General features: G+C 63.7%; 1 protein-coding gene across 2 annotated transcripts; it reads left to right on the top strand.

Moving 5' to 3' along the window:
* The first annotated feature begins 275 nt into the window (after nt 1–275).
* On the top strand, nt 276–5368 carry FGFR4 (fibroblast growth factor receptor 4). 2 transcript variants are annotated; one of them, XM_066559900.1, is made up of 16 exons: nt 276–624; nt 730–819; nt 940–1106; nt 1193–1316; nt 1587–1777; nt 1890–2028; nt 2112–2305; nt 2543–2688; nt 2825–2946; nt 3046–3156; nt 3280–3470; nt 3875–3997; nt 4072–4142; nt 4409–4546; nt 4614–4719; nt 4806–5368. In XM_066559900.1, the coding sequence occupies exons 1-16, from the start codon at nt 291–293 to the stop codon at nt 4950–4952; spliced, it is 2394 nt and encodes a 797-aa protein (XP_066415997.1). In that variant the 5' UTR covers nt 276–290; the 3' UTR covers nt 4953–5368. The 2 variants fall into 2 exon arrangements, with proteins under 2 accessions (XP_066415997.1, XP_066415996.1); XM_066559899.1 differs by having other exon boundaries at nt 276–819.
* The last annotated feature ends 7469 nt before the right edge of the window (nt 5369–12837 follow it).

Raw genomic sequence — 12837 nt, 5'->3', positions numbered from 1 at the left:
AGGGACAACCCGGCTGTAGGGGTCCCAACCGAGGTTGGGGCATGTAGAGGTCACATGGGGTGTCTGGAGGGGTTTGTTACCCTTCTTCAGTGAGGCAGAGCAAGCTGGAGCACCCTGAGCCACTGGGTGGTGGAAGGATAGTGGCATGTGTGGCCTTGGACGGGGACATGCCATTGGGGAAACCATGTCCCTGTGTTCAGGGCAGAGTCCAGCCCTTACCTGCTTCTGGAGTGGCAGAGCCAGGCTCTAGGCTGTGTCACACCACATGGTCTCCACACTAAGATGGACATATGGAGGGGTCCTGCTGTCAGGGAGGGGTGAGCGCTGGAGTGGGTGCTCACCACATCTCTCCAGAGCTGTTTGAGAGACCCTTGCTGGAGTCAGAAGACGAACATCTCCTACTGGACCCAGGCAACACATTGAAGCTGTACTGTGATGCCAACCAGAGTGGTGCCAGTGTGGTCTGGTACAAGGAGTCCCGGCCACTCGTCTCGGGGGGTCGCATCCATCTCCATCAGGGCCTGCTGGAGATCTCAGAAGTTGCCTACGAGGACTCAGGGCTCTACTTGTGCCAGGCACGGGGAACTGGAGAGGTCCTGCGCAACTTCACCATCTCTGTCGTGGGTAGGAGCCCCGGCAGCACCCAGCTACCCCCAGGGCAGCAAGGCAGCCACTGCCCGCCCAGCCCTGAAGGCAGGGATGTCCCTCTCAACCCGGTTCCCTTTGCAGACTCCTTGGCATCAGGTGATGATGATGAAGATAGTGATGGAGACAGTCCCCACGGAGACCGAAATGAGGAGTCAGTCTATGTGCACAGAGGTCAGTGCCACACCGGGGCACTACAGGAGAGGGCAGGTGGGGCAGAACCAGGGGCAAGGGGCACTGCTGCCTCCTGCTCCCTGCACAGCCCCTCCCATTGTACATCCTGCATGTCCCCAGCTCCTTACTGGACTCACCCACACCGGATGGACAAGAAGCTGTACGCAGTCCCTGCGGGGAACACGGTGAAGTTCCGCTGCCCGGCCTCAGGCAGCCCCAGCCCCAGCATCCGCTGGTTCAAGAATGGGCGTGAGTTCCGAGGGGAGCACCGCATCGGGGGCATCCGGGTACGGGCCAGCTCCTCCCACCACAGCTTCCCTCCCAGGATCCATCCTCCCCAACTCACCTCACTGCCTTACCTGCCCCTCTGCAGCTCCGGCACCAGCACTGGAGCCTGGTGATGGAGAGCGTGGTGCCCTCTGACCGCGGCAACTACACTTGCCTGGTGGAAAACAGGTTTGGCAGCATCCGCTACAGCTACCTCCTGGACGTGCTGGGTGAGGGCTCCTCAGCTCGGTGCTGATCTGGGCTTCCCCATGACTGGTGGGGTCTGGGAAAGGGGTGCAGGAACCTCTGTTCGTGGCCTATCCACTGGTGCAGCTCACATGTCCCTCACAACCCAGGGACATGGGATGGAGACCAGGCTTGGGTTGCACTGGTCTCTTCTAGGGCTCGGGAAGGGCTCCTTGGTGGGTGGAGGAGGAGGGAGAAAGGAGCCTGTGCTCTGGGCCACAAATCAGTGACACTGCTCTGCTCCCTGTGCACAGAGAGGTCCCCACACAGGCCCATCTTGCAGGCTGGGCTGCCTGCCAACACCACAGCCCTGGTGGGCAGCGATGTGGAGTTCTTCTGCAAGGTCTACAGTGATGCCCAGCCCCACATCCAGTGGCTGAAGCACATTGAAGTGAATGGCAGCAACTACGGCCCCGACGGGGTCCCCTATGTGCAAGTGCTCAAGGTAACAAGGGCTGGAAGCACTCAGGTCCCAGATACCCACACTAAAGTGGTGACAGGGGTGCACAGAGCTCCCCGAGGAAGAGGGATACTGACCATCCATCCCTCTCTGACAGACTGCAGATATCAACAGCTCTGAGGTGGAGGTGCTGTACCTGCGCAATGTGTCCATGGAGGATGCTGGCGAGTACACATGCCTGGCAGGGAACTCCATCGGCCTCTCCTACCAGTCTGCCTGGCTCACCGTCCTGCCAGGTAGGCATGGGGTCCTGGTGTGGGGTCTGGGATCCCCAGCACACAGAGGCCATGCCTCAGGCCAACTCATTCACTCCCTGCAGAAGAGGAGCTGGTGCGGGAAGCTGAGGCCCCTGAGACCAAGTACACAGACATCATCATCTACACCTCAGGCTCACTGGCCGTGGCCATGGCCATTATTATTGTGGTGCTGTGCCGGATGCAGACTCAGTCCAGCAAGCAGCACCTGGAGCCTATGGCAGTCCACAAGCTCTCCAAATTCCCACTCATCCGACAGGTGGGTACCAAAATTGAGCCCTAGTAATGCAGGGGGACCTTGGTGACCAATAGGACTGTCCCTTGTGCCCATCACACCTTACCCTGCTGCCAGCCTTGGGGCTGCCCTTCCCACTTCCCCCTGCAGCTCCCTCACCCCATTGCTCCAAGTGAGATCTCTGCTTTTCTGTTGCATCTTTGTTGGGCCCTGGAGCATGGGATGGGATGGATGGCTGAGGACCTATGTCTCTCTCTACAGTTCTCCCTGGATTCCAGCTCTTCTGGGAAGTCCAGCACATCCCTGATGCGGGTCACCCGTCTCTCCTCCAGCTGTGCCCCAATGCTGGCTGGTGTCATGGAGCTGGACCTGCCCCTTGATGCCAAGTGGGAGTTCCCCCGGGACAAGTACGGTTCTGCACAGGGCAGGGACAGGGGCTGTTCTCCCCAGCTGCCCTGGGGACAGCAGCATGCAGGTCATGGATGGGGAAGCCTCTGGCCACCATCAGACCATCCCTGTGATCCCTCATGCTTGTCCCTCCAGGCTGGTGCTGGGGAAGCCCCTGGGGGAAGGCTGCTTTGGCCAGGTGGTGCGGGCAGAAGCTTACGGCATAGACAGAGACCGGCCAGACCGAGCCGTCACCGTGGCTGTCAAAATGCTGAAAGGTAATGGCTCCTGTGCCAGTGTCCTGGGAGAAGAGGTGGCATCAGCACTGGGCAGGGGTGCCATCCAGCTGGCATCGTGACACAGCCTTTATTCCCTAGACAATGCCACCGACAAGGATCTGGCTGATCTCATATCCGAGATGGAGATGATGAAGCTCATGGACAAACACAAGAACATAATCAACCTCCTGGGAGTCTGCACACAGGATGGTGAGGGGGCTGTGCAGGCAGGGTTCGGGCAGAGCATGGGCATGGATGCAGGCACTGGGGTCAGTGGCTAACTGGGAAGGGACAAGGCAGGGCAGGGGCTAAGCAAGCGGCCGCCCTTTCCAGGGCCACTGTACGTGATTGTGGAGTTTGCTGCGAAGGGCAACCTGCGTGAGTACCTCCGTGCCCGCCGCCCCCCGACACCTGACTACGCTTTTGATGTCATGGCAATGCCTGAGGAGCAGCTCTCTTTCAAGGATCTGGTCTCCTGCGTCTACCAGGTGGCCCGTGGCATGGAGTACCTGGAGTCCAAAAGGGTATGGCTGGCATGGCCTGCATGGCTGCCTGTGCTGGGCACAGCTGGGGAGGGCATGGCGGTGACAGAGGAGCTGTGTATCCCTGGTGAACCCACTGTCCCTGTGGAAAGGGAGCCCAGCCAATTCCCATAGGCTCTCCAGAACCTCCCATCCCCATCCAGCAAAGCTCAAGGCAGTACCTCCCCAAAAATATGGGACTCAAAGCCTGACCCACCTCCTGGGGAAGTGTATGTGGTCTCCCCACTGTGCCTGTCACTGCAGCCAGCCCGATGATGGGATGGCCCCATCACTGCAGAGGTGCTGGGGGGTGTGTGGGAGGGAAACAGTTATTTCAGTGTTTGAAGGGGACATGTGGAGCTGGAGTCACCATCTCACACACCTGTGGGTGATGCTCCCCCTGGCAGTGCATCCACCGTGACCTGGCTGCCCGCAACGTGCTGGTGACAGCGGAGAGCGTGATGAAAATCGCTGACTTCGGCTTGGCCAGGGATGTTCACGACATCGACTACTACAAGAAAACCAGCAACGTGAGTGGGGCTCCTGGGACAGGGGCACAGGGACCCCCAGCAGGGCTGAGCTGAGCAGGGGGTTGCTCTCCTAGGGTCGCCTGCCAGTGAAGTGGATGGCCCCCGAAGCCCTGTTTGACCGTGTCTACACCCACCAGAGTGATGTGTGAGTCCTCAGGGGAATGAGGGTCTGTTGGCTATGGGCTGAGGCTGCTGTTGGTGTGGGACAAGGCAGCTCTGTGGGGTTATGCATGTACTGGAGAGTCCCCATAGCAGAATGGGCATACTCTCTGGGGACAGAGGGGCACATATTCCCCAGGGGTGATCTTCCCTCTCCCATCCCTGCTCCAACAGCACTACAGAGTGCAGTGGGCCAAGCTGGGGGAGAGCCCTAGGATGTATTTGACCCTCCTTTCCTATGTGTGATCCTAGGTGGTCCTTTGGGATCCTGATGTGGGAGATCTTCACGCTGGGGGGCTCCCCATACCCTGGCATCCCTGTGGAGGAGCTGTTCAAGCTGCTGAAGGAGGGGCACCGCATGGACCGGCCATCCAACTGCACCCATGAGCTGTGAGTACCAGCCAGGGGGGTGGGCAGTGGGCACGGTGAGACCCTGCTAACAGCCCCTTGTCCTCAGGTACATGCTGATGAGGGAGTGCTGGCACGCCGTGCCCTCCCAGCGCCCCACCTTCAAGCAGCTCGTGGAGGGGCTGGACAAGATCCTGGCAGCTGTTTCAGAGGAGGTGAGAGGAGGAGAGTCTGGTGGGTGAGGGGTGGGCAGTGTGGGCATTGACAGCACTGGTAGTCATGGCACCATCCCTCCTTGCAGTACCTGGACCTCTCCATGCCCTTCGAGCAGTACTCGCCCTCCTGTGAGGACACTGCCAGCTCCTGCTCCTCTGATGACTCTGTCTTCACCCACGACCCTCTGCCGCTGGCTCCTCACCTCTTCTCCTACCCCAGCGTGAGGACTTAAGGGAGGGCAGGGAAGGGTGATGCTGAAGCCACCTCTGCCCTTGCAGGGAGGGGGTCCAGGTTCCCAAAGGTGCCTGATTTGTCCCGGCTGAGCAGTGGGTGGGTAGGGCCCTGAGCCACAGCACCAGGGCAGGGTGTCCCTCTCTCCAGGCTCTTTTTGGGCACTGAGCCATCAGCCCTGGCTGAGATGTGCCTGGTATTGTGGGGCAGCAGGAGCCAGAGCCTCTCCATGTGGGCACTGCCTGGGATGCCCATAGCATTGCCCAGGGAGATGGGCTTTGGCCAGTGCTTCAGTGGAAGTGTCTCTGGGCAGGAGTCCCACTGCTGCCAGGCTCCTGCTGCATCTGTACATAGCCACAGAGATGAATATTTATGTACATGAAATTTCAACCTGATAAATTATTTTTTTGGAATACACCCCGGTGCAGTTTCTGGGCTGCTCTGGAGCACAAAGGGCTTGGAGGGCAGGTCAGGTTTTGCCTCCTCACTGCCTCCTTGTCCCAGCCAGTTCAGAGCCTGCAATCACTCCTGGGGGACACAGAGACAGTGCCACAGGTGCAGGAAGTGATGTCCCCACTCCTGTGCCTCCAGGCCTGCTCCAGCACAAAGCACCCTTGCATCTGTTCCCCATTAGCCACTGCTGCACTAAGCCACCGTGAACTGCGCTACCAGCACTGCCCTGAAACTGATCCCCCAACTGCCATGGGCTCCCAGGCTGGGAAAGTGCTCTGGGGCCCAGCCCCACGCACCGGGGACCCCCCGCACCCTCCTGCCCAGGCCGGCCCAGCACTCCAGATTAAAGTGAGTTATGGGCTCTGTCTCCCCAAAGCCCGTGGGAGCACAAGTTGGGGGTCTCCAGCCCCTGCTCTCTGATGCCTGTTTTGCCCCCCCTTGCCCTGTGGTGCCCAGCAATGATGGCAGTGTGGGCAAGGAGGGCTGCAGCTGTCTCACCCCCTCCTGCCAGCCTGCTCCCTGGGTCTAGGGTTTCATCCAGGGCCAGGCTTTGCCGGCCGTTAGTCCCAGGATCTGGTTTCCTCCTTCAGCTCCCAGCTGCACTCACAGCCCCCCGCCTGGAAGATGCCTCTTCCAGCATGGAAGCTCTCTGGCACAGCCTGCCCCAAAACAGCCCAAGGTGATGGGGGCTGGCAGGTGCTGTGGGGCAGGACCTGGACCCAGGGCAGCTGGAAAGGGAGTCCCTCAATCCTGGCTGCTGCTGTGGTGGTGCCCAGGTCTGGGGTCACAGGAGGCAAAGAACTTGGGACTTGACGTAGCCATACGTGCTGTGCCTGTTGGGAATTGTATGTGCTGGGAGCCCAACAGCTTTCAGAGCCATCCTGGTGTCCATTCCTTTCCACAGCCCTCACAGGGCTGCTGTGGGGATCCCACTCCACTGTCATGCTTGCAGCCTCCATGTCCAGCCCAGCTCCCCTCTCTGCTGGGAGGAGCCCCCCCACCCCGTTGCAGCAGGGGCAGACAGCCCCCTGGCAGGTGTGAAACCTGCCTGTGCCGGCAGCCTGCCTGCCCGGGAAGGATCCCAGCTGTCCTGTAATGTGCCAGAACCAATGCATTTCGCACAGCCCTGAATGGGGCATTCACACACTGAAGGGCAAATTGCCCAAGCTGCCCACAGGGGCTGCCCAGATCCCGGCCGGGACTGAGACTGAACACGGAGAGGGGCTGTGCCCAGCTCGCCCCCACCTCACTCCAGACCGGGGTCTCCATGCTGGGGGCAGCACACAGGGCAGGCAGTTCTTGCTCACCCTGCACTGCCCTTTTCCTGGGGCCACAGCCAATTTTTCACAGGGTGAGGCATAGGTGGGTTTGCTAATGCTTAATACCAAAGGGAAGGAGGGAGGCAGAAGGGGACATTGTGAGCAGGGACCTGCCATCCATCCCCTGCCAAAGCCTCCCTCACTCCCTGCACATTTAAAAGTCTTGCCACAGGGGCAAGCAGTGCCTGCTACCCACAGCCCAACAACCCACACCAGTGCAGCCCAGGGATGCTTCCAGGGTCCTGGCTGTGCCCAGCACTGTGCCCACCTGCCTGCCCCAGCTTGGGGGGATGGCCCTCAGCCCATCCCCAGGCACTACCACATCCCCCAGTGAACCCCCAAAGGCTGCAGCAGTGGGTACATGGGCTGTGCCCGAGCCAGCTCTGCCAGGCACAGGGCAGCCGAGGCCATGGCTGGGCAGGGAAGCACCCCCACGGCAACTGGAGGCAGTTTTTATTGTTTAACATTCCTGGTATTTTCTGTCAGGGCTGAACCAATTGTCCTTAATCCGCCAGGCTCTGCTGGCCAAACAAGTGTGGCTGAGCCACCAGCATCCTGTCCGCACGAACAGGCCCCTTTTGTGAGGGGGATTTAGTGTGTAGCCCAGTAAATCCTGCTGGTTTCCTGAGGCAGCGTTCCCACACCCCCCACCATTACACCCCCCCTTGTGCCTGCTCCCAGCCCCTGGGCCCTGGCACAGATCCCTGCCCGACCATGCCCCCGGGCATCCCATCTGCACAAGTTCTGGGGCCATGTACCTGCTGCCCTCCCAGAATCTGCCACTCCAGGGCTGCAGATTCCCCTTGCTTGTTTGTTTCTGGGATTTGTCTGTGAGTCCTTATGGGATGTGGGGTGTTGGTGGGGCTGAGAAGCTTCACAGCCACCCCACTATGGTTCAGGTCCTTCATGGGATGCCAGGGTGCCCTGCGGGGAGTACTGTGGTTCTGGAGGGATGCTGTACTCCTGGAGCAGATGCTGTGATCCCCGGGGAAGTGCTGAGCCCTAGGGAAGGTGGTTCTGGTCTGGGGTGGGGGAAGGGGGTGTGTGGGGAAGATGCTGAGTTCTGGGGGAGCTGCTGTAGTCCTTGGGGAAATGCTGAGTGCTGATGGATCTGGTTCTGGTCCTGGAAGGAATGCTGAGCCCTGGGGGAGACAGCACCCCAGGGGCCAGGACACCAGCTGGTTCCTCATTCCAGCTCCGGGATGTGGCTCCGAGCCCCTGCCTGGAGATGCCTTTGCTTAACGACTCTGTTGTTTGGCCGGGAGCTGATGTTGTCTTTTCTCCGCAAAACAAAGGCGACAGGATTTTATCTCTGGGGAGAATCTGGTTTCTGTGAGATGCAGAAAGCCTCTGCCCCCAGGCAGGAGAGGGTGAGGCTGGCGGGGCGGAAAGGCACCAGGCTGCTGTCTGCCCCACAGCAGGAGCTGGCACTGCCTCTTTGGCTGCTCCTGCCTGCCACAGCCCTGTTCCCCGACCTGCTGTCATTGTCCCATGCCTGTGCCCCATGTGCCCAGGCAGCGAAGGGAGGGAAGAGCCCCCATGGGCCAGCGGGCAGAGAAAAGGAGCCCATGAGCACCCGCACATCACAGTAGAGGCTGAGGCACGGCCCCATCTCTCCTGTGGAGGAATCCAAATATTGGATCCCACCACAGTTCCTGCATCCAGGGACACCTCACACACTGATGGAGGCACACACAGAGACGTAGACATGCGCCCAACCCCCATATCCATAGAGAAGCACTTGCACACTCACCTCCATGTGAGCACACTCACCTCCATGTGTGCACGCTCACCTCAGGCACACCCTCCAGGAACATCTCCCCATGCATGCATCCACTTCCAGCCGAGCACACACACTACATCCTCTACAAAAACCCCATGCACCCTCACGCACCCGCTTCCACGCACACAGATGTACAGCACCATCCCTATACACACACACACACACACACACACACACACACACACACACACACACACACACATATATGCACACACACATACACATCTCTGCACCTCCCTTCACGCACTCCCTCTCCCCCCAGCGGCAGAGCCGAGGCTCCAACGCCACTGCGGACCCCCAGCCCCATCCGGGCAGGCCAGGCTGGGATGCCAGCGAGGGCGGTGGTCCCATGCTGCGGACCCCCCGCCCGCCGGCCAGACCCGCCGGTGCTGCGGGAAGCCGCGGACTCTCAGCCCCATCTCCCGGCCGGCGGGAGCAGCTGCGCGGGGCGGGCAGAACGGAGCGGGTGAGCAGCTCTCCTGCCGCACATCCCCCGTATTTGGCTGGTGACAGTGGCCTTCGCGGCAGGACAGGCACGGGACTGTGTTGGAAGGATGCCAACCGCGACTGGGAAAAACGGTCTGCGGCATGGGGATGTATCCTGGTTTTGCTCTCCATCATCCGCACCGATGGATGGGGCTGGGAGTGGGGTAGGGCAGGGGATTGGGCTGCAGAGCTACACTGTATCCCAGTGTGCATCTCAATGTGCATCCAGTTGTATCCTTCCAGGTGACAGGAGCAGTGTGGGGAGGGCACCCCATGGGCACTCGAGCCCTGGTGAACCTGGCTCTACCTTGGATGGATGGATCAAAGCCCAGCTTGAGCTCAGCCTCCTTGCTCAGGGCTGAGAACCCTGAGCACCTCCTAAGCTGAGGATGGGGGGCAACCTGAAGGCTGGGGAAGCAGGGCGGTCCCCGAGAGCAGCTGCAGCACCCAGAAGGGCACCCTGGGCCTCGTCCCCTGGGGATTATCCCCATGCTGCATACGGCTGCTGCAGAGACCGGCCTCCAGGTGACAGTGCAGCGACAGCTCTTCCGCGCCGGGCGGATTTGCTCAGCAGTGATGGCTCCTGTCCCCTGCAGCTCGTAGCAGCGGTCCTGCCCCCACCCACCGCCCTTGTGTGTCCGTGGGCTGCCCCCCGAAAGGTTTCGGGGAGCCATGGAAGCACCTGGGCAGGGGGACTGAGAGGTGAGGGACCTGGGAAGCAGAGGTCACCCCGGCAGGAGGAGCAGCCCCGGAGCCGGGGACACCGGGCCGGTGCAGCCGCGCCTGCGGGCACGGAGCCGGGCTGAGCCCCACCCATGGCCCCGGCTCCCGCCGCTCCATCCCTGCGGTTTCAAGCCACGCAAGCCGCTTCCTGGGGGAAAGAGGGCCCCCGGCAAACCCTCCGGGCAGGATGCTCTCCGCTCCTCTCCTCCTCTGCTTCCTTCCTCTCCCTTGGCCGGGCCAGCCCTCCCCCTGCCCGCCGCGACTCCTTAACCCTTTCGCCCACGCTCCCGGCCGTGATCCAGCCCCACGGCCACGGCTTCCAGCCACCGCCCCCGGCCCTTTGTGCAGGATCCCGGTGCTGCCCCCGGGGTCCGCGCTCCCCCCAGGCCCCGCCCCGGCGAACATCCGCGGCCGGAGGCGACTCGCAACCAGCCCATCCTGCCCACGGCTTCCGCGGGACCCGCATGGGCCACAGCTCCCTCCGCGCTGGGGTGTGGGGCTCCCCGCTCCTCATCTCCCTCGGGGGGAGCGCGGGGGAGCCCCCGGTGCGGGACCGCGGTCCCTTCGGCATCCCCGCGGCGGCGGGAGCGGCCATGGCGGGAGCCGGGGATGCGCATTCCCGCCGGGCGCGGGGGCACCGGGCCGTTCCCGTGGGAGCACCGTGCGATCTGTGCGCGGGCACCGGGGCCTGCAGAGGGAGCCCGCAGTGCCGGGCGGTTCCGTCCTGCCGGCCTGACCGGCCATAGCGCTGGGAGCGGGGCTGGGCTGAGGGTGAGCACGGTGGCGGGGTAGGGGCTAAGGGCGAACCCCGCGGTGGGGCGGCCGCAGCCGCCCGCGCCCCCCGCTGCAGCCCGCAGATAAAGCCCTGAGGCGGCGGGGCCGGCCACGCTGCCCGCCGTGCCGCACATCCGGGCGGGAGCGGGCGGCAGCGGCCGGGATGCCATTTCCCTGTTCCTCTGCCGGAAGAGAAGGGCCGGAGCAGGGCCCTTCCTGCGGGCCTGGCCGTGGCACGGGCAGAGGTGACACAGCAGATGGGAAATGCGTCTGAGGGCACCCCGCCACCGCTGCCCTGCTCCTCCCTGCGCCAGTACCCACAGGGCTGCAGGTGGATCGCGGCGAGGCCTCGCTGGGACGGCGGGATGTGGACGTGCCTCGGGTGTGCGGAGCTGCCCGGGCATCGCTGCCCAAGCAGTGCAGCCCCTGCACAGCAGTGTCCCATCGGGATGTGCTGTGCCCTGTGCCCACGGACCAAGGGCTCACAGGGGGAAACCAGGCTGGGACGTGTCCTGATGGTGGCCCTGGCTCTCCCCGCTCAGCCTAAGAGGGGGCACTCCTACAGAAGGAGGGCAGCTGGTGACAGTCAGTGCCCAGGATACAGTTCCCCTGCTTGGAACAGCCCTAAACATCTCCCCAGGTCGCTCACTGGGCCTCAGAGACCAGGCTCTGGGAAGACACCAGGCGTTCCTGCTCTTCACACGCCCTGCCTGCCCCTGGGGGGGTATAAATAAACCACTAGCTTTATTTTGGGAACGTGGCAGAAACGTGCGTGGCCGGTTGCTCCAATGAGAAAGGAGGAAACTTGGCTGTTGGGCCCTCTCCCAGGTGTGCCAGGCTGCGGCTCCCAGTCAATCCCTGAGAGGTGGACAATGTATTTCCCCCATTCAGGTGTAAACCAAGGGATCCAGGCACACTGGGTGATGCCCCAGCTCTCTGAAGGTGGGGAAAACTGTGTGCATACTGGAACTCAGTGCCAAGTTCATTCAACACTGGGGCACAGTGTGGCCCCAGCTCCCACATGTCACCATGGCATGTGAGCATGGAGGGAAAGGGCCTAAAATAGGTCAGGTGCCACCAGCTGAGCCCTGGGCTGGGACCTCGAACGTACAAACATGTCACAATCTTCCTGCCGAGCCACCCCACCCTCCGTGGGTGTGCTGGAGTGGCATGAGCTGAACATGGCAGTCTCTCCAGTGCAGCACACCAGTGGGGTGACAATGGGTCGGGGACCTTGGTGTGGCACCTCAGGAGCGGATGCTGGGAGAAATGGTTGTTCCATCACCAGCCACAGACAGGGCAGAGGGAGTGCATGGGCAAGACGGCAGGGGCACCAGGAAGGCAGGTGCCCTCAGTGGGGCTGCCAAGGTGTGCAGGCAGGGAGGAGGCAAGTCCTCAGTGCCCCGCTGAGGTGCCAGCCCGCAGCCGATCCAGGACAGCGTTTCAGCGGGGAAAAGCTGCGCCTGCAGGGCAGCGAGGCCCGGGCAGCGGGCGCTCCCTGCCTGGGTGCGCAGAGCGGCTGCTCCGGGGCCCAGCCCGGCGGGGGGGAGCGCGGCGCCAGCACGGCCGGGGGCTCCCGCACGGCCGGGACGTCGGAGGGGGGGGCGAGACAAAGGGCAGCGGAGGCGGCGGGGGGGAGCGGGTCCGCCCGGGCAGCGCCGCGTCGAGCCCCGCGGCGGCACCCCGGGGGGCGGCAGCGCGGCCCTGCCCCCCGCGCGGCCCGGGCAGCACCGCCCCGGTGCCACATCCCCGCGCTGCCCCGGCTGCCCCCCGCCCCGTGCCTGCCCAGCCGTGCCGGTGCGGCGGCGGCGCGGCGCGGCGCCCGGACCCGTGCGGCTGGCGGTGGAGACCCCGGCCCGCATCGGAGGTAGCGACGGAGCCGCCGCCCGCCGCGGGCCGGTTGCGGGGGGCGGCGGTGGCAGTCCGTCCCGGCGGAACGGGCGGGCGCGGGGCCGGTGCGCGCCGCTCGGCGGCGGGAGGGCGGGTGGGAGCGCGGCTGTCCGGGAGCGGCGGAGCCCGGCGAGGACAGCCAGGCCGCGGGCACCCGGCGCCGCTCCCCGGCGGGCGAGGCTCGGCGAGGCTCGGCAAGGCTCGCACGGCTCTGCACGGCAGCCCCGCGGAGGGCGACGGCCCGGCCCGCCGGTGCGCGGGAGGGCGGCGGGGGAGCGCGGCGGGGGCGCCGGCCCGGCCCGCGGGGCGCGGCGGACAATGGCAGGGGGTAACCCGAGCCCAGCGGGGGCGGGCGGCGACCCGCGCCACCCGCCCCCGCTGACCGCCCGCGGGCACCGGGGCCGGGAGCGGTGCCGAGCGGTGCACGGGGACCGGCGCCGCCCGGGTGCCCTGCCGGG

This window comes from Molothrus aeneus, chromosome 15, assembly GCF_037042795.1.
Source record: "Molothrus aeneus isolate 106 chromosome 15, BPBGC_Maene_1.0, whole genome shotgun sequence".
Classification (NCBI taxonomy): domain Eukaryota; kingdom Metazoa; phylum Chordata; class Aves; order Passeriformes; family Icteridae; genus Molothrus; species Molothrus aeneus.
This window is presented reverse-complemented; position numbering and strand designations above follow the sequence as displayed.

Bases quoted from the DNA above. Each gene is read 5' to 3' on its own strand.
- FGFR4 (XM_066559899.1), top strand. From the start codon at position 291: ATGGAGGGGTCCTGCTGTCAGGGAGGGGTGAGCGCTGGAGTGGGTGCT. The intron at 1,317-1,586 runs GTGAGGGCTCCT...CCCTGTGCACAG, and splicing joins CTACCTCCTGGACGTGCTGG to AGAGGTCCCCACACAGGCCC. The intron at 2,306-2,542 runs GTGGGTACCAAA...CTCTCTCTACAG, and splicing joins AATTCCCACTCATCCGACAG to TTCTCCCTGGATTCCAGCTC.